The sequence below is a fragment of the Hyperolius riggenbachi genome, chromosome 3 (assembly GCF_040937935.1).
Source record: "Hyperolius riggenbachi isolate aHypRig1 chromosome 3, aHypRig1.pri, whole genome shotgun sequence".
In the NCBI taxonomy this organism is placed as follows: domain Eukaryota; kingdom Metazoa; phylum Chordata; class Amphibia; order Anura; family Hyperoliidae; genus Hyperolius; species Hyperolius riggenbachi.
Window position 1 is genome coordinate 349,586,266 of NC_090648.1, and position 27,052 is coordinate 349,613,317.

The window sequence follows — 27,052 nt, forward strand, 5'->3', positions numbered from 1 at the left end:
GAAGCTCTACAGCTGAGCATCCACATACTGTAGATGTAGGGAAACATTTGACTAAGGAGTTGGGATTAAATTTAGGTCCCACGTTTCAAGAGAGCTAAACTGAGAATACAGCATAAGTAAAGAGTTATAAGGAATATTATGTGTTTCCTGAAAAACACTTGCAGTCTTAAGTTATGATGTTGTACAAAGTGGAAAACATCATATTAGTCAACCAGAATTTGCATTACTAAAGTCAATTTAATGAAGCCTGAATTCTGATTGGTACATTTGGATTACTGCACACTATGCATAATGTTTTTTTAATAAACTTAATTCATTCTATACTGCTCACTATCTGGTTGTAATGTTGATTTATAATATTTTGGCACAGGAAAATCGCCCATCGGTATTACTGCTGGATGAATCAGAAAAGGAGGCAGCAGCTTTGGTGGGTCCCAGCGCCTTCAAAATCCCATTTCTAATGAGACAGAAGATTATAACGAGTTTAGATGAACCATCATCCCATGGAGCTGACTGGAGGTTGTTAGCGCAGAAGCTCAGTTTGGACAGGTAATATATTGTTATGTTTATAATAATAATAATTATGGGTTAAATCACAGAAAACTTTGTGTGTCTTACCTGATCTGTGAAGGTCAGCCCCCTGAGTGGTAGGTGCTTGCTTATGAATCTTGACAATGTCAAGCACCTCTATGATCACAATGACCAAGTTGCATCTCTGTGGAGGCCAGAGGGAAGATGGTATATGGCACTAGTGATGTGACTCACCTTACCTTTATAAACAGGATGTTAGCTCTTTTCTGTGTTAAAAATACAAATTAACACATTAAGTTTGTTTACTTCATCTGCAGCCACAGCCAGGCACCACTTGCTGCTCAAATGCTTACGGTGGTGTGCCTAAAGTGACATGGGATATGTTGAGATAAACATAGGCATATGTAGCACTAGCCCTATTAAGAAGTGCATTTCTGCTTCCCAGTACAGCAAGAGATAAAAAAAACGGGAGTTATCTATGTAAATTTCTTATCAGTGACTCTCACTGATAAGAAATTCCCCTTTTTAACTTCTTTCTTGCACTCAGAAGCCATTTTCTGATAGGAAAGTGTTTTTTAGTTGGAATTTCTTCAGTGAGGGTCACAGTGTAGTCACTTCCTGTCTGAGTCAGGACTGAGTCAGCCACTTACATACCTGATATTTAACTGTTTCAGGCAGAGAAAGAAAAAAAAAGGAACACAGCATAGTTATTTGTGTGCTAGGCACTGTACATACACATGTCTATTGCATTATGTCACATGTCACTTCGGGTATCCTTTAAGTGGGATGCCAGAATCAGAGCAGGAGGAGGAAGATACAGTATGTCACGCTTCCGTGTGGAAGCTGAGGAAGTTGAGGTGTTCTGTGTTAAATAGTCAACTACATCCTGACAATCTTGGGAGTTGATGGCACACGCCTTCTGTACACTGTACTTTGGTCCAGGGCCACACAAAATCGTGTCAGCATGACCTTGAACAGGCCTCTGCCTCTGCCTGTTGTTTTGTCTATATTGGGGGGGATCAAGTGAAAGGTATGCACTGACTTGACTAATACAATGTGCAGTCACACAGATGCAGTGAAAGGTATACACTGACTGCTGGTATAATACAATGTGCAGTCACAGATGCAGTGAAAGGTATGCACTGACTGGTATATAAAACAGTTTGCAGTCACACAGATGCAGTGAAAGGTATGCAGTGACTGCTGGTAGGACAATGTGCAGTCACACAGGTGCAGTGAAAATGGATGCACTGACTGCTGGTATATACAGCATGCGGTCACACAGATGCAGTGAAAGGTATGCAGCAACTGGTATTATAATACAATGTGCAGCAGTCACACAGGTGAAGTGAAAAGGTAGGCACTGAATGTGCTGGGCCTGGCACAGTATAGCAATTAGCAAGGGCCAGCTGCGACAGACAGGGCTGTATATGCAGTGTCAGTGGGCCACACAAAAAAAAAAAAAAACATCACAAGAACATTAGCTCTCAAAAGAGCTGTTTTGGAGTGTTTTTCAGCAATAAATATCAGCAAGGAGCAAGCTAACAGACTTCCTAACTAAGCTTTCCCTATCTCTCCAATGTCTCTCCCTTCTCTCACTAATATCAGCAGCAGACAGAGTGAGAAAATGTCCGATGCTGCTGCCTTTTATAAGGAAGGGAGGGGGGGTCCAGGAGGGAACGTAGCCTGATTGGCTGCCATGTGTCTGCTGACTGTGATGTAGAGGGTCATTCAAAGTTTAGCCCAATGATGTAGTATAGGGGGCAGGTCAAACTTGCATAAAGTTCGCGATTCGCCGCAAACGCGAACTCACGTTGTTCGCTCAAACAAGTTCGCATTTGAACCGTTCAGGCCATCTCTACATAGAAACAAACCTTGCTCAGTGTGATAGAGCCCTAAAGAGAAGTAATTCACTTGGTTTTCTCCTTAAAGAGGAACTGTAACGACAAAACGGCCCCTGGGGGGTACTCACCTCGGGTGGGGGAAGCCTCCGGATCCTAATGAGGCTTTCCACGCCGTCCTCCATCCGTCAGGGGTCTCGCTGCAGCCCTCCGTGCAGCGGTGACGTAATATTTACCTTCCTGGCTCCTGCGCAGGCGCTCTGACGGCTGTCGGCGCCGAAGTAGGCGGAAATACCTGATCGCCGTCGGGTCTGCTCTAATGCGCAGGCGCAAGTTTCCGGCGCCTGCGCAGTAGAGCGGACCCGACGGATATCGGGTATTTCCGTCTATTTCCGTGCCGAAAGTCGCCACAGCGCCCCCGCTGGAGCCAGCAAAGGTAAATATAGAACTGACAGTCGGCACAGTCGCCGGCTGTTCGGAGGGCTGCGGCGAGACCCCCGTGGGACAGGGGACGGCGTGGGAAGCCTCATTAGGATCCGGAGGCTTCCCCCACCCGAGGTGAGTACCCCCCAGGGGATCTTTTTGATGTTACAGTGTCTCTTTAAACCCCAGTCTAGCTCTAGCAATTATTTTTGTTTAAAAACATGAGTGTAATTCCATAGTAGTACTCAACAGAAAACTGGCATTTCCAAAATCACTTACTGTATATACTCGCATATAAGCCGACCTGCATATAAGCCGACCCCCCAACTTTTCCCTGAAAAACCAGGGGAAAATGATTGACCCCCATACAAGCCGGGGTAGGAAATGCTGGATTGGTGCAGGCCGCATGATCCCCCCAGTGTATCCCAGTATAGGTAGTATAGTGCCCAGTATGGGTAGGTAGTGCCTCAGTATAGCGAGTATAGTGCCCAGTTTAGCTAGTATAGTGCCCAGTTTAGCTAGTAAAGTGCCCAGTATAGCTAGTATAGGAATGAAAGCGGTGCAGTATTTTCTGTCAACACGAGGTAATCATTTGGACCAACATAACATTACGTTGGTCAAATTACTACACTTTATCCTCACTCATAATATCTTTTGGTTTGGAGGCAGGACTTACCACCAGCTCAGGGGCAGTGCTATGGGGACGGTGTGCACCCCCTCCTATGCTAATCTGTTCCTGGGCTGGTGGGAAGACACCACAGTCTTCTCTGAAGACCTCGAATTCTATACGTCACACATCGCCTACTGGGGGCATTTTATTGACGACATTATAATCATTTGGGAGGGACCGCGTAATTTGTTTGTGGATTTTGTGACCATATTAAACAACAATGATGTAGGGATGAAATTCACCTACGAAATCAGTGAGACTCATATTAATTTTCTCGATTTAACGATCAAAATAGGGGAAAAAGGCAACATAGAAACCAGTATCTTTCGAAAACCGACGGCGACAAATTCCCTACTAAAATGGGATAGCTCTCATCTCAGGTCACTCAGGAGTAGCATACCGATTGGGCAATTCTTGCGTGCGCACAGAAATTGCTCAAATGAGGAAACATTTAAAGATGAGTGTAGACTACTGACAGAGAGATTCAAACATAGAGGTTTTCCTGATACGGTTATAGAGAAGGCCTATGTGCGTGCCAAGCACACCCCGAGACAGAAAACACTGGAGAACAGCCTCACTGAAAAATCTGATGTCCCTATATCAGACATGTCGAAACGTCCATCACCGCGTCTGATAGGTACTTTCACTGAACATTCACACACGGTGTTTGAAATCATGAAACACTATTGGCCTATACTAATGAAAGACAAAGATCTGTTCAAAGTGCTTACCCCTCATCCCTCTATTACATATAGAAGGGCACCCAATTTACGAGACATCCTTGTCCACAGCACACACTCCAGAATTCCAGTACACACAAGCACCTGGTTACCTACAAAACCGAATGGGTCTTTCCATTGTGGAAAGTGCAAGGCATGTAGGTACATGCCCACAACCAAATATTTCATTGCCCCGACAAACGGGAGAAAATTTTAAATACGGTCATTTATTACGTGTAACACAAAGGCTATTGTGTATGCAGCAAAAAAAGGGTATTGGAACACATAGGTGACATCAAACATAAGAATGATACAGCTGTGGCCAGGCATATGAATCAAGTGCACCCCCAGTCGAGATTTGACATCAAGTTTTGGGGCGTGCAAGAATGGAAGAAAAATATCAGAGGGGGCAACCTGGACAAAAAACTAACACAAATAGAATCTCAGTGGATATTCCGTTTAGACACGATTGCGCCGAATGGTCTGAACGAGGATTTCAACCTTTCATGTTTCCTATAGGGCTGCCCCTTTATCTTTATCTGCGGGGATGTCCCCAACACCCCTATCTAACACAAACTGTGGTTTGGTTTGATAAGTGTATGGTTTTGTATACAGATATGTAGTAAATGTGTATGGAGATATATGTGATCCAATGGACTGAGACCATGAATATATATGTCCACTAATAGGGACAATATGGGGATCCCCATACACATTGATGTGGTCAGCATAACATACACTAAAAGCACATATCATATCATGTACACACACGACTTATCCGTCCAGTTTGGCACATATAATCTATTATAGGGAGTTGAGGTACTGGGCATACACCCCATCTGACCCTCGGGTCGCGCTAGAGGGTTACATCTGATACATACATCTATTTATGCCACACCAACACATTGTCTAGAATATATACATTTAAAACAAATTGTGTGTAATATTTTAAACACCTGTTATGTGCATATCCGTCTGCGGTGATTGATTGGTCACACCTGTTATACACAGGATGGATCAAGGGTGAATACGGCCTCATTTATTATTTCCAACAGTGTTGGCACTATATACCCAAATATGGGATTTAATCAGGCATGTAGATGTGGATCTATATGTTGGGCGCAGTGTCCCTTTCTTAGACACTAGCTATACGCATCACGCATAATCTGTAGCCTTTGATAGACGTGCGGGACTTACGCGTCCCAATCACTATGGCAACGCGTATACCGGTAGTGATGCAAGCCTTTTGATGGGCGTGTAGTATCGGGGCTTATGCGTCCTACTCACTATGACAACGCGTACACCGGATGTGATGTGGGCGAACACCGTAAGCGCTCTTACGTCACAGCCCTCACCGCTAGAGTGATAGAATCAAACAGATTACTGGGCGTACAGCATGGACACCGGCTGCTGCGACCCTGCCGGGTAACTGGTATGTGTAGAAGTATGTGGCACACCCGGTGGGTGTGAGCTCTCATTATCCCCAGTATATAGCTTTGCATCGAACAGGGTGCTCCAGCTCTGACTTGGGCTATTGGCTGGGGGAAACTTTGTTGGTGGGGGGTGCACTTTGCAATGTAAATTAGTGGTGCTCAAGTACCCCTTTTTAAAATTCGAGTTTGGTCGAATTCGAATAGTAAATTATTCGAGGTCAGTCGAATATTCGAGTCGAATAATTTTTACTATTCGATTCGACCTCGGACTTCGAGCTGACTATTCGAGTCGGTATTCGAGCTCATTATTCGAGCTGACTATTCGAATTGGCCTTAAATAGCTTCCAACACTTGTTTTGAGGGTGAATGATGCAAGAAACGTCTTTTTTTCCAAGTAACAACAGCAAGTGATTATGTGGGGATGTTCCTTTAAAAAAAAAAGGTGGAAAGAGAAGTTGTGTCCAGAATTTTGTTCAGTACTGTATATACTTCTTCTTCTTCTTCTTCTTCTTCTTCTTCTTCTTCTTCTTCTTTATCTTCTATATCTTCTTCTTCTATATCTTCTTCTATATCTTCTTCTTCTTCTTCTATATTGTCTTCTTCTTTTTCTTCTTCTTCATCTTCTTCTTCTTCATCTTCTAATCTTCATCTTCTTCTTCTTCTTCATCTTCTTCATCTTCTTCTTCATCTTCTTCATCTTCTTCTTCTTCTTTATCTTCTTCATCTTCTTCTTCATCTTCTTCTTCATCTTCTTCTTCTTCTTCTTCATCTTCTTCATCTTCTTCTTCTTCTTCTTCATCTTCTTCATCTTCTTCTTCTTCTTCTTCATCTTCTTCTTCTTCTTTATCTTCTTCATCTTCTTCTTCATCTTCTTCTTCATCTTCTTCTTCTTCTTCTTCATCTTCTTCATCTTCTTCATCTTCTTCTTCTTCATCTTCTTCATCTTCTTCATCTTCTTCATCTTCTTCATCTTCTTCTTCTTCATCTTCTTCTTCTTCATCATCTTCTTCATCTTCTTCTTCTTCATCTTCTTCTTCTTCATCTTCTTCTTCTTCATCTTCTTCTTCTTCATCATCTTCTTCTTCATCTTCTTCTTCATCTTCTTCTTTATCTTCTTCTTCATCTTCTTCTTCTTCTTCATCTTCATCTTCATCTTCTTCTTCATCTTCTTCATCTTCTTCATCTTCTTCTTCTTCTTCTCCTTCTCCTTTTTCTATATCGTCTTCTTCTTCTTCACTTATTTCTCTTTCCATTTTTTTTTTTTAAAATGCAGGTATTTTTGAGCGTAACAAATAGCTTGTGGGCGCACGCATGTTGGAAGCGCCATTGTATGTGCTCCCTGGCAGTGGAAACACACAGACAGCAGGAGGTAAAATTCAGCAGCAGGAGAAGGAGGATGAGTGTGTGGCAGCAGGCAGTCAATGAGGCAGGCAGCGTGACATAATAGCCCTGGTACCTAGCGGTGATACCAGGGCTGTAAATAAACACAACAGGAGGTCCCAGATAGAGTTGGGCCGAACCTCCGATTTTAGGTTCGCGAACCGGGTTCGCGAACTTTCGCGGAAGGTTCGGTTCGCGTTAAAGTTCGCGAACCGCAATAGACTTCAATGGGGATGCGAACTTTGAAAAAAAAAAAAAATTATGCTGGCCACAAAAGTGATGGAAAAGATGTTTCAAGGGGTCTAACACCTGGAGGGGGGCATGGCGGAGTGGGATACACGCCAAAAGTCACCGGGAAAAATCTGGATTTGACGCAAAGCAGCGTTTTAAGGGCAGAAATCACATTGAATGCTAAATGACAGGCCTAAAGTGCTTTAAAACATCTTGCATGTGTATACATCAATCAGGGAGTGTAATTAAGGTACTGCTTCACACTGACACACCAAACTCCACTGAACAGAACAGGTATGCAGTGGCGGGTTCACTGAACAGAACAGGTATGCAGTGGCGGGTCCACTGAACAGGTATACAGTGGCGGGTCCACTGAACAGAACAGGTATGCAGTGGCGGGTTCACTAAACAGGTATACAGTGGCGGGTCCACTGAACAGAACAGGTATGCAGTGGTGGGTTCACAGAACAGGTATGCAGTGGCAGGATCAATGAACAGGTATGCAGTGGCAGGATCACTGAACAGGTATGCAGTGGCAGGATCAATGAACAGGTATGCAGTGGCAGGATCAATGAACAGGTATGCAGTGGCAGGATCAATGAACAGGTATGCAGTGGCAGGATCAATGAACAGGTATGCAGTGGCAGGATCAATGAACAGGTATGCAGTGGCAGGATCAATGAACAGGTATGCAGTGGCAGGATCAATGAACAGGTATGCAGTGGCAGGATCAATGAACAGGTATGCAGTGGCAGGATCAATGAACAGGTATGCAGCCAGGGACAAGCTAAGGCTAACTAATCTTTCCCTATGAGAGACTGCAGTAGCTCGCCCTACTCTAACTAATGCAGGCACACGAGTGGCCACGGCCGCCGCTGCCTGCCTATATAAGGGGGGGTGGGGCTCCAGGGGCTAGTGTAGCCTAATTGGCTACACTGGGCCTGCTGACTGTGATGTAGAGGGTCAAAGTTGACCCTCAGTGCATTATGGGGCGAACCGCAATGGGGCGAACTTTTCCGCAATAAAGTTCGCGTGCGGTACCCGCACGCGAACCACCTAGGTTCGCGCGAACCAGGTTCGCCGGCGAACCGTTCGGCCCAACTCTAGTCCCAGACAGCGGTCGTGCAGCCCACATCGTGTCCAATACACAACTGGGACAACACAGTTTTCAACCCGGGCACCTCAGAAAAATTAAACCTTTTTTTTTTAATGGTTTTTTGGTTTTGGTTTTACAACCAATTACACAGATATAGCTATTATTTGACGTAATAGCTGGTGGCAGAGTGGCAGCAGAAGGTAATTCTGTGTACCCTGGCAGTGGGAAACACAGACAGACAGCAGCAGCAGCAGGAGGAATGGAGGAGTAATTATGTGAGCAGCTATTGTTTGACGTAATAGCTGGTGGCATAGTGGCAGCAGAAGGTAATTCTGTGTACCCTGGCAGTGGGAAACACAGACAGACAGCAGCAGCAGCAGGAGGAGGAATGGAGGAGGAGCAGTGTGAGTGTGGCAGCAGGTAGGCAGCGTGACATAATAGCCCTGGTACCTAGCGGTGATACCAGGGCTGTAAATAAACACAACAGGAGGTCCCAGACAGCGGTCGTGCAGCCCACATCGTGTCCAATGCACAACTGGGACAACACAGTTTTCAACCCGGGCACCTCAGAAAAATTAAACCTTTCTTTTTTTAATGGTTTTTTGGTTTTGGTTTTACAACCAATTACACAGATATAGCTATTGTTTGACGTAATAGCTGGTGGCAGAGTGGCAGCAGAAGGTAAATCTGTGTACCCTGGCAGTGGGAAACACAGACAGACAGCAGCAGCAGCAGGAGGAATGGAGGAGTAATTATGTGAGCAGCTATTGTTTGACGTAATAGCTGGTGGCATAGTGGCAGCAGAAGGTAATTCTGTGTACCCTGGCAGTGGGAAACACAGACAGACAGCAGCAGCAGCAGGAGGAGGAATGGAGGAGGAGCAGTGTGAGTGTGGCAGCAGGTAGGCAGCGTGACATAATAGCCCTGGTACCTAGCGGTGATACCAGGGCTGTAAATAAACACAACAGGAGGTCCCAGACAGCGGTCGTGCAGCCCACATCGTGTCCAATACACAACTGGGACAACACAGTTTTCAACCCGGGCACCTCAGAAAAATGAAACCTTTTTTTTTTTTTATGTTTTTTTTAGTTTTGGTTTTACAACCAATATAGCTATTGTTTGACGTAATAGCTGGTGGCAGAGTGGCAGCAGAAGGTAATTCTGTGTACCCTGGCAGTGGGAAACACAGACAGACAGCAGAAGGGCAGTACACAGCAGCCCACTGTAGGTGTAAAATGTGTGGCTGCAGGCGACGTAATAGTCAAAGTGAACCAGGCTGGCTTAGTGAGCAGGAGCCAGGAGGTGGTAAAGGGTGGTAAGGCACATTAACGATGGTTCTAAGTTCCGGCAGCCAGTTCATGTCCCCCTCTCGCCGACAACAGGGGCCAGGAACTCGCCTTCCACCCATGCCTGGTTCATCTTGAGAAACGTCAGTCTGTCCACAGACTTGTGAGACAGACGTGAGCGTTTCTCGGTGACCACGCCACCAGCTGCACTGAAGCAGCGCTCGGACAGCACGCTGGAAGGGGGGCAGGACAGCACTTCCAGGGCGTACTCCGCCAGCTCGCTCCAGATCTCCAGGCGCTTGACCCAATACTCCATGGGATCAACAGGGGCATCGCTGTCAAGCCCGCTGTAGGACCCCATGTAGTCAGCCACCATGCGGGTCAGGCGCTGGCTGTGACCGGAGGAGGATGCTGCTGCATGCACCTCCTCTCTAGTCACTGCTGCCGGAGCCTCTACAGTCCTGTAGAGCTCGTGGCTGAGAGACAGCAGGTCTGTGGGGCGCTTGCTGCTGGATGCAGGCACCTGCTGCTGCCTCTGTGCTGGCTGCTGGACAGTGGGGGTGGAAGGCTGGGGGAAGGCTTCCTCCAAGCGCTCAACAAGGGCCTGCTGCAAGCTCCTTATTTGTTGCGCTGGGTCTCCTCCTGCAGGCGGCAGGAACTGGCTCAACTTCCCCTTGAGGCGTGGGTCCAACATCATGCTGATCCAGATGTCCTCCCTCTGCTTCATCTGGATCACCCTGGGGTCCCTGCGCAGGCACCTCAGCATGTGCGCTGCCATTGGGAAGAGGCGGGCCACGTCTGCTGGCACATCGACGGCAGTGCTGCTGTCCTCATCCTCCTCCTCCTCCTCTGCCTCGTCAGCCTCATCCTCTCTCCACCCCCGCACCAACTCAGCTGCACTGTGCTGCTCCCCCTCATCAGCAGCAAGGTCAGGGACCTCCACCAAGTCCTCCTCCTCCTCCCCCTCAGAGGTGGACTGTGCAGCTGCTTGCCGCTCCTGCTGGTCCAAGGCTGCCGCTCCCTGTTCCAGCAAAGCATCGAGGGCCCTGTTCAGCAGACAAACCAGGGGCACCCACTCGCAGACCATAGCATGGTCCCTGCTCACCATGTTAGTGGCCTGCAGAAAGGGAGCCAGCACTAAGCACACCTGCTGCATGTGCCTCCAGTCATCATCGGGGACGATGGACGGGATGTTGCTGGTCTTGTCCCTTCTCTGAGCGGCGGAAACAGTGGCCAGGGCAAGGTACTGGTTGACAGCGTGCTTCTGTTCAACCAGACGCTCCAACATCGCCAGGGTGGAGTTCCAGCGAGTCGGAACGTCAAGGATCAGCCGATGGCGTGGCAGCTCCAGCTCCTTTTGCACGTCTTCCAGGCTCGCACAGGCTGCAGCCGAGCGCCGGAAGTGACGCACAACGTTCCTTGCCGTTTCCAGCAGTTCGCCCATCCCCTGGTAGGTGCGCAAGAACTTTTGCACCACCAGGTTCAGCACGTGGGCAAGACAGGGGATGTGGGTCAGGTTTCCCCTGTCTATTGCGGCAACCAGATTGGCCCCATTGTCGGCCACCACCTCTCCGACTCTGAGGCCTCTGGGGGTCAGCCAAATCCTCTCCTGCTCCTGGAGTTTGGCCAACACATGGGTTGCCGTCAGCTTGGTCTTCCCAAGGCTGACCAAGTGCAGCAGCGCTTGGCAATGGCGGGCCTTCACGCTGCTGCTGTGGCGGGGGGTTTGGCCAGGTGTGCCGGAGGATGGCAGAGGATCGGAGGAACCTGCTGCAGTTCCCCTGACCCTGCGGGGTGGCACCACCCACTGTGTTGCTGCTGCTGCTGTGCCCGCTGCTGCTCTCCCATCCTCACCCCCTTCCACCAAGCTGACCCAGTGGACAGTGAAGGACAGGTAGCGGCCTGTCCCGAAGCGACTGCTCCAGGAGTCCATGGTGACGTGGACCCTTTCACCAACCGCGTGCTCCAGCCCTCGCTCCACATTGGCCATCACAAAGCGGTGCAGTGCAGGAATGGCCTTGCGGGAGAAAAAGTGTCTGCTGGGGAGCTGCCAGTCTGGGGCTGCGCAAGCAAGCAGCGCACGAATGTCGCTCCCCTCCTGCACGAGCGTGTACGGCAGGAGTTGGGAGCACATGGCCCGTGCCAGCAAGCCGTTCAGCTGCCGCACGCGACGGCTGCTGGGAGGCAGAGCCCTAACCACCCCCTGGAAGGACTCGCTCAAAAGGCTCTGGCGTGGCCTTTTGCTGGCACGGGAATCAGCAGACACAGCGGAGGAGGCCACTGAGGACTGGCTGCCAGAACAGGCCTCAGTGTCGGCGGGAGGAGTTGCAGAGGGGGGAGGAGCAGTGCGTTTCCGCACTCCTGCTGGTGCTGCTGGAGGAGCAGGAGGGCGGGTGGCTGCTGTTGCTGCTGCTGCTGCTGCTGAAGGCTGTGCAGTGATGGGTGTGGTGCCACTGCCAGCACCAGATGCCTTCAGCCTCTGGAACTCCTCATGCTGGTGGAAATGTTTCGCAGCAAGGTGGTTGATGAGCGAGCTGGTGCTGAACTTTAAGGGGTCTGCACCTCTGCTCAACTTCCGCTGACAGTGGTTGCAAGTGGCGTACTTGCTGTACACAGTGGGCATGGTGAAATATCGCCAGATTGGTGACAGAAACATCCCCCTACGGCATGGAAGCGCTGCTGCCTGTCTCCCTGTGGTGGTTGGGGGGGGGGCTTGGGTGCGGCTGGTGGTGGTACTGGCAGATGCTGCTGCTGCTGCTGAGCCTGAGACACCAGCAGGCTGTGGGACCTGCCTACTGCTGCCAATGCTTGCAATGATGCGCCTCCTTGCAAGGCCCACAAGAGCATCCTCCTCCTCCTCCTCAGAGCTGCTGAGGACGACATCCCCTGGAGGTGGTGGCACCCAGTCTCTGTCTGTCACCGGGTCATCATCATCCTCCCCCTCCTGAAACATGTCCTGCTCCTGACCCCCCAAACACCTCTCCTGATGCATGGATGGGCTGCTTGACTGTCGCCACAGTCTTGCTGTCCAATCCCTCATCCCCCAAAGTGCCCATCAGCATCTCCTCCTCAAAATCGCCAACAACAGCAGACAATACCCTGATGGTGCCTCGGGTAAAAAGACTGCTGAGTGACAGGTCGGCGACTGACGGTGAACTGGCCTCCTCCCCAGGCCCTGCTGGGCGGCTGCTGCGAACAGGGGTGGTGGTGGTGGTGGTGGTGGTGGTGAGGGTGGAGGCCTCGGATGCAGAGCTGATGGCGGGCTGCTCATCCTCCGTCATCAGTTGCACCACAGTGTCTGCATGCTTTTCCTCAATGGGACGTTTCCGACCCGGCTGGAGGAAAATCGGAGCAGGTGCTACACGCTGCTGCTGCTGCTGTGTCTCTGCAGCGTGAGTTGCAGATGCTCCTGCTGGGCGGCGCCCAAGGCGTCCACGGCCAGTGGCTATGGGAGGAATGTTAGCCACTGACGCTGCTGCTGCTGCTGCGGAACTGTGCATGGTGGCGCGGCCGCGGCCTGCCACAATGCTGCTCCCTCTCCTCCTGATTCCCTTGCTGCCCTTCCCCTTGCCCAAACCGCGCTGGCTGCCACTTCCAGACATCTTCGATGTTTTGGGCGTATAGACAAAAGTTTTTTAAAAGGGCGGGTGAAAAGTGGGGTACTTTAATGGAGTGGGTTGGTGGGTGAGGTGACTGAGTGAGTGTCCCTAGTACAGTAAGTAAGTAGTAACAGTCAGGAAGTACAACTAGCAGTTACAATAATCAGTAGTAATCACAAGTAAATTTAGTGTGTGTACACTACAGACAGTGAGTGCACGCACGCGCAAACACGCGCAGGAGCTAGCCTATGAACAGTGACTGAGTGAGTGTCCCTAGTACAGTAAGTAAGTAGTAACAGTCAGTAAGTACAACTAACTAATTACAATAATCAATCAGTTATCAGAAGGAAATAGAGTGTGTGTAGTGTGTGTACACAGACAGTGAGTGCACACACGCAGGAGCTAGTAGCCTATGAACAGTGACTGAGTGTCCTAGACTCCTAGTACAGTAAGAGTAAGTAGTAACAGTAAGTACAACTAACTAATTACAATAATCAATCAGTTATCAGAAGGAAATAGAGTGTGTGTAGTGTGTGTACACAGACAGTGAGTGCACACACGCAGGAGCTAGTAGCCTATGAACAGTGACTGAGTGTCCTAGACTCCTAGTACAGTAAGAGTAAGTAGTAACAGTAAGTACAACTAACTAATTACAATAAGCAATCAGTTATCAGAAGGAAATAGAGTGTGTGTAGTGTGTGTACACAGACAGTGAGTGCACACACGCAGGAGCTAGTAGCCTATGAACAGTGACTGAGTGTCCTAGACTCCTAGTACAGTAAGAGTAAGTAGTAACAGTAAGTACAACTAACTAATTACAATAAGCAATCAGTTATCAGAAGGAAATAGAGTGTGTGTAGTGTGTGTACACAGACAGTGAGTGCACACACGCAGGAGCTAGTAGCCTATGAACAGTGACTGAGTGTCCTAGACTCCTAGTACAGTAAGAGTAAGTAGTAACAGTAAGTACAACTAACTAATTACAATAAGCAATCAGTTATCAGAAGGAAATAGAGTGTGTGTAGTGTGTGTACACAGACAGTGAGTGCACACACGCAGGAGCTAGTAGCCTATGAACAGTGACTGAGTGTCCTAGACTCCTAGTACAGTAAGAGTAAGTAGTAACAGTAAGTACAACTAACTAATTACAATAAGCAATCAGTTATCAGAAGGAAATAGAGTGTGTGTAGTGTGTGTACACAGACAGTGAGTGCACACACGCAGGAGCTAGTAGCCTATGAACAGTGACTGAGTGTCCTAGACTCCTAGTACAGTAAGAGTAAGTAGTAACAGTAAGTACAACTAACTAATTACAATAAGCAATCAGTTATCAGAAGGAAATAGAGTGTGTGTAGTGTGTGTACACACTACACAGACAGTGAGTGCACACACGCAGGAGCTAGTAGCCTATGAACAGTGACTGAGTGTCCTAGACTCCTAGTACAGTAAGTAGTAACAGTAAGTACAACTAACTAATTACAATAAGCAATCAGTTATCAGAAGGAAATAGAGTGTGTGTAGTGTGTACACACTACACAGAAAGTGAGTGCACACATGCAGGAGCAGCTAGTAGCCTATGAACAGTGACAGTGAGTGTCCTAGTACAGTTACAGTATATAACTACAATACTAATACAATCAGTAGTAAAGGACAGCAGAAATACTGGTATAGATGAGAGAAATAAACAGAGGACAGGAGAGAACAGCTGCCCACACAGGCAGGCCCTGAGGCCTAAAGCTGTAAGCGTGCAGCAGCTGTCCGAGTCTCTCTCTATGTAACACAAAAGCTACTAACTAAAATACAATGTCTAACTAACTAACAACAATATAGGTGTGTATAGGAGGTGTATGTGAGCAAAAACGCTAGGTAAATGACCACAATAGAGCTCTTGCTAAGCCAAAGCACAAAGGAGCAACTCTCTCTCTGTACAAGTCTCAGGCAAGCACGGAGAAACCTAACATGGCGGCCGCTATTTATAGGGTAGGGGCTGGCCAGGGTCCCCCTCTGTGATTGGCTGCCGTCAGAGGGCCTGGGAGCCCTCTGATTGGCTCTAAGGACATCAATCTGGGCTATGACGCTATTCGAGCTCGGTACCGAGCTCGAATAGCGCCGGTTTGCTCGAATAGCTCGAATAGTGAATGGACTATTCGAGTGTACTCGAATAGCCCATTCGAATAGCTACAGCTATTCGGAGCTCGAATACCGAGCTCGAATAGCTGAAAAAGAGCTCGAATATTCGAGCTACTCGAATATTCGAGCTCTGCTGAGCACCACTGATGTAAATATGTACAGCAACTTTGATAAAGCCGTTTAGGTGAAACATGTCAGTTACCATATTACAAGCACTCTGTAAATAGCACTTGAGTACCGTCCTTTACTCCACAGCCTTGTAGGCGGCAGGCTGTGCCCGGACGCTTGTTTGTATGGGTCCTTTGCAGTACAATTGGCACCACTGCCATCTATTTGTATTCAAGATGACATCCTTTAGTGGAATAGCTACACCACACTGTGTTGCACACAGAGGTGGGGGATAAGCAAAGACCTCCACGGCCATCTATACGATTTATATATATCGTTGTATGGCACCTTGAATAGGTGTCACTGAATCGTGCACACCTACCAATCAACTATATAGTTTTTATTTGATGAGTAACTACTCTTGTCTATATACCTATAGGGTTTGTCCTGTCGGACTGAGTGTTGAGTAGCTAGTATAGTGCCCAGTATAGCCAGTATAGTGCCCAGTATAGGTAGGTAGTGTCCGGTATAGCTAGTATAGTGCCCAGTATAGCCAGTATAGTGCCCAGTATAGGTAGGTAGTGTCCAGTATAGCTAGTATAGTGCCCAGTATAGCTAGTAAAGTGCCCAGTATTGGTAGGTAGTGCCCCACTATAGCTAGTATAGTGCCCAGTATAGCTAGTAAAGTGCCCAGTTTAGCTAGTATAGTGCCCAGTATAGCCAGTATAGTGCCCAGTATAGGTAGGTAGGGTCCAGTATAGCTAGTATAGTGCCCAGTATAGCTAGTAAAGTGCCCAGTATTGGTAGGTAGTGCCCCAGTATAGCTAGTATAGTGCCCAGTATAGCTAGTAAAGTGCCCAGTTTAGCTAGTATAGTGCCCAGTATAGCCAGTATAGTGCCCAGTATAGGTAGGTCGTGTCCAGTATAGCATGTAAAGTGCCCAGTATTGGCAGGTAGTTCCCCAGTATAGCTAGTATAGTGCCCAGTATAGGTAGGTAGTGGCCAGTATAGCGCTCCCCCCACGGCCCCGCTGCTATTACCTGCTTAGGCAGCGGCTTCCTCTAATCCGGGTTCCCCTCTCATGTTCCGTATAAGTGATCACAGCAGCGTACCCGGCTCTGCTGCTGTGACGATGCAGGGGGCAGGAAAGAGCGCGGCTCCCTGTAGCAGTGATGTGTATCGCCATTACCAGGGGAACCGCTCTTTCCTGCCCCCTGCATCATCACAGCAGCAGCGCCGGGCGCGCTGCTGTGATCACTTATACGGAACATGAGAGGGGAACCCGGATTAGAGGAAGCTGCTGCCTAAGCAGGTAATAGCAGCGGGGCCGCGGGGGGAGCAACATGAGAGGGGAACCCGGATACGCAACATGAGAGGGGAACCCGGATTAGAGGAAGCCGCTGCCTAAGCAGGTAATAGCAGCGGCGCCGCGCGGGGGGGGGGGGGGGGCAACATGAGAGGGGAACCCAGATACGCAACATGAGAGGGGAACCCGGATTAGGAAGCGGCCGCTGCCTAAAGCAGGTAATAGCAGCGGCGGCCGCGGGGGGAGCGGGGAGGGGGGAGCGCGGACCACCGACCACCAGTAAAAAAAGACTTGCATACAAGCCGACCCCCCAACTTTTGACCCCCTTTTTGGGGGTCAAAAATTCGGCTTGTATGCGAGTATATACGGTAGTTGTTTATTACATCAAAAAGTGAAAACCATGAAGCCAATGTTTCAATATCATGCATTTCTCTTTATCAAGAAAACTAGCTTGAAGACATAAATCATATAGTCATAGTGCCAAACAAAACTATAAATTCGTCACCTGTCTGTTAAGAACACCTCTTAACACTCACTCAACAGGACGATGTGTACGTCCGCAGCATTTGTCTTGATAAAGAGACCTTGCATAGTCTTGAGACGTTGGCTTCATGGTTTTCATTTATTGATCCAATTAGAAAGAGTGATAAACTAACTGTTCTTTTTATTGAGTACTGAATGAGGAGGGTGGTGTCATCCAAACATTTACAACCTTGTGCACTCTTGCTTTTATAGTCAGGGTACCTGATCTGCATATGCTTGTTCAGGGTCTATGACTAAAAGTATTAGAAACCCAGGATCAGGAGAACTTTCAGGCAACTGTTTTTGTTTAAAAGGAAATAAATATGGCAACCTCACCTCTGTTTCCCTTTAACCTAGTGAATGCAAGAGACTTATTACTTATAATTCCACACTAGGTACACTGTCAGGCTGTTTCCCTATAGGCCCTTTCACATATGCCCTTTTGCACAAACATGAGCTGCATGCTTTTTCTGGACAGTCGATGTATACTATTCATCTGATATAATTCCATGTACCCACTCGAGTGCAGCAGACACACATGTCCACAGTAGTACACTCTATCTGTACCACTCTGGCTCCAGCAACACACTTGTCATATGACCGCTCTGGCCACACTTTTCATATAACCCTTGCAAGATGGGCCCCCAGGCTGTGAGGGTCACCAAGGGTAGTCAAGTTACGTTACGCTTCTGCTCCAGTGGACCTAGGGCAAAACAAGCATACGTTGGCATCCAAAGTAAGAAAACAGGCAAACAGAACATTTCTCTCCTTATAGCAAATTTGTGGTAAGATAATAAGCAAAACAAATTTGTGTATTATACCCATAGTTCTTAGAAGGTTACCTACCAACCAACGGCCACCCTCAGATGTTTGTCTCTGTAGACATGATGGCTCTCCACGTGGTTGTTGAATGAACAAAGACTGTGTATAATACGATCCAGACATTCCATCTGTAGACTTGTTTGAAGATGCTCAACATAAACGTAATTGCCTTCAAAGTATGTTTCTATCATCAGCTGATTCTTCCACATTCTGCTTTCCCTTTAAGCAACATGTTTTCCTGCAGCTGTGAAATGCTTGTCCCTCTCACCTATATCACTCCTTACAATCTACAGATAAGAGCACCGTCTCTAAAACCATAGCAACCAGCCTTTTGCTTGCCCCCTTCCGCACCCTCAACACAAAAACTGTAAATGAAAATGTCACAGTTATTAGATATCTTCCAAATGTGTTTTGTTTCCTTGGCAGCCTACAAGAATTGCCCAAAACTTCACACCAAAAGTTTGATGCAAAAAAATAAAATAAAACGAATATAGCCGTTATGTTATGGTGGCCATGTGGCAGAGCTGTTGCCTTATATAAAGGATTAACACAGACAATTACACTCCAAGGAACTCTAGTAGGGTTCAGAGAAAGTGCTATTTTCACTTCGATTAGATGTGTTCTTTATGGAAAGAGCTGTGAAGTGTTCTGCTGTGGAAGATCAGCCCTATACTTAGAATATTTGCTCAAATATAATACTGAGAAACTAGGTTCATCTTGTTTAATCAATACAGATGACTCAACATAATACGGCCTAGGTCACGCAGCTAATGGGCTGTTAAGTAAGAATTTATAGATAGCTCAATGGTGGTTCCATTATACCATTCCTAATTGTGTTAAATGGGTAAAAAGGCTCTGCCGTCGCATTCATAAAAGTTCATTTATTAGAAATAATAGAGCAGAAAAGCACTGTGGTGTTCCCTGTAGCAATCACTTATATCTACTAGTGGGCTGCTATGAAGAGCATCTTTACTTTTCCTAGAAGAAATGAGCCTGATGGCCTTTAAACCAAGTTTTATCATCCACAGATAAACACTCCTGCCAGGATAAACACAAAAAGAACTATACTCATCTTATAGAGGCCTAAAATAGATAAGGGCAGGTGCTAAACCAAACATCCCACTATTAACCCCTTGCAATACAAAATACATGCACACAGAAACGTGGAATACAGACTGTGATAAAAATCACTGAAGGGTAATAGTACGGGCGCAGTAATTACAGGACAGGAGATTTGGGCGCAGCCGGCAGCACCATAGGCCGTAATTACACGTACATTTAAAAGTGCCGCAAAATGAAAAGGGCGCGGTTATCGTAAATGTTAACTATCGGTAGAATGAGATGAAGCCCATTGGCGTGGTTTTCGGTTTACTGCATTAGCGGTGGCAGCAGAGGAAGCCGCAAAGAATTATGCCCGGTATGGGAATTAAGCGCAGCTTTCCTTATACTTATTGAGTACAATAACTGTCATGCAAATTATGACTAAATTTGTTATTTATCGGAGGTTTTGATAATGAGCACTAGGCAATGGGCTTGATTCACAAAGCGGTGCAAACTATTTAGCATGGGTGTGCTAAACAGTTAGCACGTGAAGTGCTTTTCGCGGACTTTTGCGCGCGCAATTTGCCGCGATTTGCGCGGAGATTGCGCGCGCAAAAGTCCGCGATCGCGTGAATCGCGGCACTTTGCGCGCGCAAAAGTCCGTGAAAAGCACTTCACGTGCTAACTGTTTAGCACACCCGTGCTAAACAGTTTGCACCGCTTTGTGAATCAAGCCCAATGTATTAATAAAGTCGATATTTATCTGCCCAACAAAATATTGTTAAATGGAGTTTGCCTACTTATGCTCACAAATGCGGTACACACAAGGTACTGTATTACTAAAGTTGTTATTTATCGCCACAACGAGTAATCAGGCAAATTTTATTGCGGCATACAAAAGGTATTACTAAAGTTGCTATTTATCTGCTCATGAAATAACCCACAAACTTAAGTTTGCCCAGTTATGTGACAGTGCATGTGCTTTCAGAAAAGATGTGTAGGGAATGTTAAGAAGAACAGTGGGAACACTGAGAAAAAAAAATTGTTCAAAAAGACCTTGTAGTTTTTGAGAAAATCGATTTTAAATGTTCAAAGAGGAAAATGTATCTATTTAAATCGCGTAATGACATTTCTGCGGAAACAATTCCCGCCAACTTTAGCAGTTAATAGCAAAGTCCCCTTAAATTTTTTTTAAATTTTAATTTTTGTGTTATGTTCTGAGTGTGGGAAATTTTTTGAAAAAAATGATGTGGGGTCCCCCCTCCCGAGCCTCTGTAACCCCTTGTCTCCCATGCAGGCAGGGATAGCCAGAATGCGGAGCCCCAGCCGAATGGAGCTTCGCACCCTGAGCTATTCTTGTTCCCACTGTTCTTCTTAACACTCCCTACACATTTGGTGTTTTTGGCATTTAAAGGGGCTTTGCTATTAACCGCTAAAGTCGGCGGGCGTTTAATTTTCCCACGGTCAAAAGGAGAATGTTCAAAATCGATTTTCTCAAAAACTATAAGGTCTTTTTGAAAAAAAAATGTTCCTCTTGTTCACAATTTTTTTCTTAACACTCCCTGCAAATTTGGTGTTTTTAGCGTTTAAGGGGGCTGTGCAATTTAACATTAAAGTCGGCGGGCAGATATTTTCCAAACGGCAGCAAAGCAGGGCTTAAAACGATAAATATCGTTCAGGCAGGACAAAAAAAAAGTTTTAAAACGATACATTTTGTTCAAAAGGTCTGCACTATTTTAACCTTTAAAACGATAAATATTGTTTTAAACAAATATCGGGCAGAAGGGGGCGCCATTATTTAACCGGCGCCATTTTTCACTGGACCCATTTGTAAAGCCTTACAGCCACAGAATATGCACGCTTGTATTTCTTCTGTCTTCTATAGCAATATAATGGTCTTCTGACAAGGTGAATTACACTATTTTCGTATGAGAACTTGCCTTTGTGCGCACTTGCCTTTGTGTGCACATAAAACATTTGAGGACATTAGAGATGAAAATAAACTAATTAAATAAACAATTGTATCTATCCTCCTCCTAAAAATGACTTTTTAAAATATTCCACAGTTTTATTTTATATTTAAATCTACTTTTTACGTTTTTACTGCTTTATTGTTTTTGCTCGATGACACATTCATTGAAGTATGCCAGAGCTACAATCTAAGAACTGTTGACCCTTTTTATCTCTTTCCTGCTCTCAGAAGCCATTTTCTGCTAGGAAAGTGTTTTATAGTTGGAATTTCTTATCAGTGAGGGTCCCACTGTAGTCTGACCCAGTCCTGACTCAGACAGGAACTGCCACATACATACCTTATGTTTAACTCTTTCAGGCAGAGAAAGAAAAAAAGGAGCACAGCATAGTTATTTGTGTGGTAGGAACTGTACATACACATGTCTATCTCATCATGTCACATGTCACCTCGAGTATCCATTAATAATGCAAAAGTGCTTAATGTATAAGACAAAAACTTTGTGCATTGCTAATTGTGATAATATTCCACCCAAAATACATTCAACAAACGCAAACCTGATTGAGAGCACAAGATATAGGAGGGGTAACAGGTGCAGTGTGTCTAGCATCTAGAGGAGGAGACAGCAGAGAATGAGATGGCAAGATCAGGCCCGAATTTACATCAGAGGAGTCTATAGGCACAGATATCCTGGCACCTTAGACTTTGCCCACTAGGAATCTACAAACCCCCGCTGAACCACACCACAAGTGTACTGGCTGTCCCAACTGTCACTTTTCCGTTACTTCCCTTGCCCATCATAGGTAGCTACAGATGCCCCTTAGCATTAGGTAGCCAGACGTACCCTTAACGCTAAGAAGCTAGAGTTGGCCCAAGTATTAAGTAGCTAAAGGAACCTTTATATTAAGTAGCAAGAGGTGTCTCCGAGTATTAGGTAGCTAGAGGTGCCCCTGACCGAAGGGAGATCTTGTCAGTTAAATGCCGAGAGCAAGTTGAGTAATCTCTTATTTACTATCTCATCATGACTCTGCATAGGGAAGGAGGGAGGGAGGCACTTGGGGAGGGGAGTGGGCCACCTTTCCATCATCAGGCACCTGTAGGCACCTGCCTACTGTGCCTGGTAAATCAGCCCTAGGCAAGATAGTATGAGGGAAGCAGCATATATGAGCTTGGAAAAACATTGAAAACGTTGAGACACAGTAGAGGATAGAGGGTCTGGTGTGCTGTGGTCCATGAGGTCGCAAAGAGTCGGACATGACTGGTTAGCAACTGAATAGCAACAGTACAGTTCCTGATGGCTAATGCAGTGAAAAAAGGATCCTATGACAGTTATAGGGGAAATAGAGTACTGACTGTAGGATGGACATACTTGCATACTGCATACTTGCCGCCCGTCATTTTGGCACAGGGTGAGCCGAATGACGTCTTGCCCTGCCGCTGTACAAATTCCAGGCAACGTTAATTACTATTCCCCCACTGAGTTGTAGCAACTTGAAGGGAAAAGTAATTGGGGGTCCAGTGATCGCTGGCACCTGAATTACACTGCTGCGTGGCCATAGATATTCATGTCTGCTTCACGGACAGCTAGCAAAGTGACATTAGTTTACTGTCATTGTTTGAAGGTTTAGATTAATAGAAAATTCTGACTAAGAAAGTACATACCATAGTAGAATTAGGTAGCCCCATTCATTTGCATGGAATGGGGCTGCGCTGAACCCTGCTTCACCATGGCTAACAGCAGTACAGAGCTGTGTGCATCGCCCAGCACCACTGTCTGTATAAACATGATCTAAGTCCAGTGAAAGATCTACACAAGATCCTTGATATATTCTCTAAGGTTCGTTCACCCTATGAGCGTTTCCATTTTTATAAAGTGATAGCGATTTTAGAAATCCCCCTCAAAGCACTTGTGCAATTATTTCCTATGAGAGTGGTCACATGTGAGCGTTTTGATTTCTTTAAAATCGCAAACGCTCTACATGTACCATTTTCTGAGCACTTTGGCTCAATGGAAGGTATAAGGAAAAAGAGCTTTGTATAGCAATTTCCTGAGCGTTTTTATGAATAAATACATTGTATTTATCCATTTCTGGGTCAAAGGAATGACTAATGTCAAGAAGTGGAAAAACAGAATTGCTCAGAAAAAGCACTTACAAAAGCACTTTTCTATGTGCAAAGTGGAGGGAAAGGCGCTAAAAGAGGAACTGTCATGAAAATCTTATAATTCAAAACACATACAAATAAGAATTACCTTTCTTCCAGAGTAAAATGAGCCATAAATTACTTCTCTCCAATGTTGCTGTCACTCACAGTAGGTTGTAGAAATCTGACATTACCGACAGGTTTTGGGCTAGTCCATCTCCCCATAGGGGATTCTCAGCATGGCCTTTATTCTTTATAAAGACATTCCCTGAATAAGATTTATACAGAGATGCTGGCCAGCCTCCCTGCTCGCTGTACACTATTTTGACAGTTGGACGGAGCAACTGCCATTCACTAAGTGCATTTAAAAATAAAGACAACACTGAGAACCCCTTTATGAGAAGATGGGCTAGTCCAAAATCTGTCGGTAATGACCTATTTCTACTTCTTATTGTAAGTGACAGGAGCATAAGAGAAAAGTAATTTATGGTTCATTTTACTCGGGGAGAAATGTATTTCTTATTTGTATGTGTTTTAAATTTTAAGATTTTCACGATAGTTCCTGTTTAAGAAAAAAATCCTCAATAAATCGCTCAGCGCTTGCAATAGCGCTGGCGATTTATAATGTGAACAAGGCCTTAGTCTCTTGCCACTCTTTATAAACATACAGCTCGTTTTTACATGCGGCATGCTTTTGCTAATAATTTTATAACACCCACTTCAGGTTTGTGCAAAGCATTAGCATTTTCTAGCCCAGCCCATGAAAATGTCATGTCTTGGACTTTTATTAATCAAGATAATTGAACAAATCTCTTAGCAACTGCAGCACCCTTGTTTTATTCATCATGAAAAGTCATACATGCAAAACACAGATTGATTTAAGAATTCAAATTGTTTTGTTCATATAATTTGCATTTCAATTACGGCTGCAATCCCTAAAGAGATGGCAGATTATTCAGATGGTAAACGAACACATACCTTGCAACCAAGGAGTTAAATGCATAGTGTCAATGTGTCAGTATGGACTGAGAAAAGCTTTTATCTATGGAAATGAATGGATAGAAATTGGTGATGAACAGATGTAACGTGTTACTTCTTTTTTCAATCAAATACCATAGTATGCCAAAAATATTGTGTTGGAGCCAGTGGCGTAACTAAGAAGCTTGGAGCCCCAATGCAAGTGTTACATAAGCACTTTAATGATATGGAGCCCCAAAACCGACCAAGGACAGCTATAGTGTCAGAGAGGTATAGGAGTGAGAAAAATAGCTTGTTAAAGAAAACCTGTAACAAAAAAACCCTCTGGGGAATAGTTACCTCGGGAGGGGGATCTCTGGATCCTAACGAGGCTTCCCCCATCCTCCTCCATCCCGGCAATCCAGCACTGCGACCCCCCGAACAGCGACGAGGTAAATATTTTCCTACCACTATCCAGCGCAGGCACCGTAGCGGCTCTTCGTTCGGACTAAGGCGGAAATAGCCGAGCCTGATCATATCCACTCTACTGTGCAGGCGCAAATGGCTCGTGCCTGTGCAGTAGAGCGGATACGATTGGGCTTGGCTATTTCCGCTACAGCCCAAATGAAGAGCCGCTACGGTGCCTGCGCTGGATCGCGCTAAGTAAATATTGCGCCGCTTGTCAAGGGGGTTTCAGGGGAGCCAGTGCTGGATTCCCCCAAGCTACAGTGGACAGGAAAGCCTTAATAGGATTCTGAGGATTCCCCCTCCCAAAGTAAGTATCCCCAGAGGGTTGTTTTTGTTAGAGTCTCTTTAAGGGTTACCACTATTCAATGCACATATAGAGGTGTTCATTATCAGCATAGCATCAATAAAAAGCTAATAAGATGGATGAGGGAGGGACCGTAGTGGGCCCCTTTAGCCCAAGGGTCCCGGTGTGGTTGTAACCTCTGCACCCCCTATTGCTATGCCACTGGTTGAAGCAGATCACATTGACAAATTTTAAACGAAGGAAATGGTGCATTGAGACACTTGCAGATACCAGGCCGGCGATATCATTAAAGGGACCCTGAACAGGTAAAAAAAACAGAATTTACACTTACCTGGGGCTTCCTCCAGCCCACCATATGCCGCTAGGTCTCCCAATGTTCTCCTGGCTCCTTCCCTGGTCCTGGACTTCAGTCTGAAGTCGTCAGGTCTGCTTCCCGCTTCTGATTATATCGCCATTACGCCAACCGGGTACGCGTCATCATGCCAGGCAGCGAGAGAGTCCTGCTCATGCGCGGTTCAATCTTAGAGAACTGAGCATGTGCAGGACTCTCACGCCCACCGCCATGATGACGCGATTGTCCACAGCGGACCTGATGACTTCAGGCTGAAGTCGTTGTGTAACCAGGCCCGGGACCAGGGAAGGTGCCAGGAGAATGCCGGGGGACCTCACGGCCTACAGTGGGCTGGAGGAAGCCCCAGCTAAGTTTAAATTCTGTTTTTATAATCTGCTCAGGGTCCCTTTAATAGGATAGGATATCATTATTAGAATAGGATTAAGCAGATGTTTAATACAAATGTATACAACTTGACAATGTACCAATTGAAGCCCGCAGAAGTGGATTCCGATTGGACCATTTTCAACCTGCATTAATTTGCATATAACATTTTCAAAATCCTGCATGAAGTCGTAATTTAATTCCACTTCTGCAGGCTTCAATTGGTACATTGTCAAGCTGCATACATTTGCATTAAAAATCTGCTTAATACTGAATCAAATTGGAATTTGTTGCAGCTCATTGACCATCATTAATCACTTGTAGGTTAACTTTTCCTGTTGAGATGCCCCCTTTGTCTTCTGCATCTCTTTCCCTTACTCCACACATTTACTGCAGTAGTCCCATCTTCCTATAACCCTAATCTAGTAAATAGTTGAATCTATGCGCCTAAAAATATTCCATATGAGTAGATTTTTGCTTCCCTTGCTGTCTACAAGATATCACTATCCAGATCTTTGTTTATATGAACTGGCAACAGTAGCTATGGCCTTCCAGAGGTAGAGGCTGTAACTGGATATGGTACAAGGAACATTAGGAAGAGATATCACTGCATGTGCATCAGCTCTCCGGTTCTCAGCTTGAAAGACAGGAAATGTGTTCTAGAGAGCAAAAGGGATCATAATTGCATTGGGGAATCAATGCCAGTGTCCAGGATTTTTTTTCTTGGATTCCTTCTGTTCAACCCTTCCCCCCCCCCCCCCCCCCCTCCAAGATGGGCCCACACCATACAATAATATAGGATTCTTTAGGGTTCACTAATCCGTCTGTTTTCACTGCCAATACCAGTCCTTAAAGTTTCACTTTGGTTTGGTTTGATCCCCACTAAGAAGAATTTTCCTCACTTCCTCTCCCACAGGAAGTAGGTGCTATTAGTAAAAACTTGGCAGGGGTACTAACTCTTCTTCCCTCACCAATTAAAAAAAAAATAAAAAGAGAGGGATACTGTCTTTCTAGTTCCAGGAACCTGTCAACAAAACAGACCCAATGCACTCGTGAATGTACTTAAATTACAGTTTTTGGGTAACCTTCCGAGGGCAACTACTTGTGAGGAATTGTAAAATTTTAAATAAATTAATAAAAAATATACATTTATTCCTGAGTAAAATGCACTGTAAATTACCTATTTACTATGTTACTGTCACTTATAGTAGGTAGTTAAAAGCTGATTTTGGACTAGTCCATCTCCTCATGGGGAAATCTTAATATTAGGGCCCTTTTACATGGGCAGTTGAGCTGTGTGCTCATCAAGCAGTTACCAAGCAGCAGCGAGCAGTTACCAGGCAGCAATGAGCATTTACC

At 46.0% G+C, this 27,052-nt stretch overlaps 1 protein-coding gene across 4 annotated transcripts in view; it reads left to right on the plus strand.

Annotated features, from left to right (window-relative positions):
- UNC5A (unc-5 netrin receptor A) overlaps positions 1-27,052 on the plus strand; it is a 576,194-nt gene that overhangs the window by 536,371 nt on the left and 12,771 nt on the right. For all 4 annotated transcript variants that reach the window (XM_068277048.1, XM_068277050.1, XM_068277052.1 and 1 more), the window contains exon 15: positions 371-549. In XM_068277048.1, the coding sequence (XP_068133149.1) occupies positions 371-549 (179 nt within the window). The remainder of the gene's footprint in view (positions 1-370; positions 550-27,052) is intronic.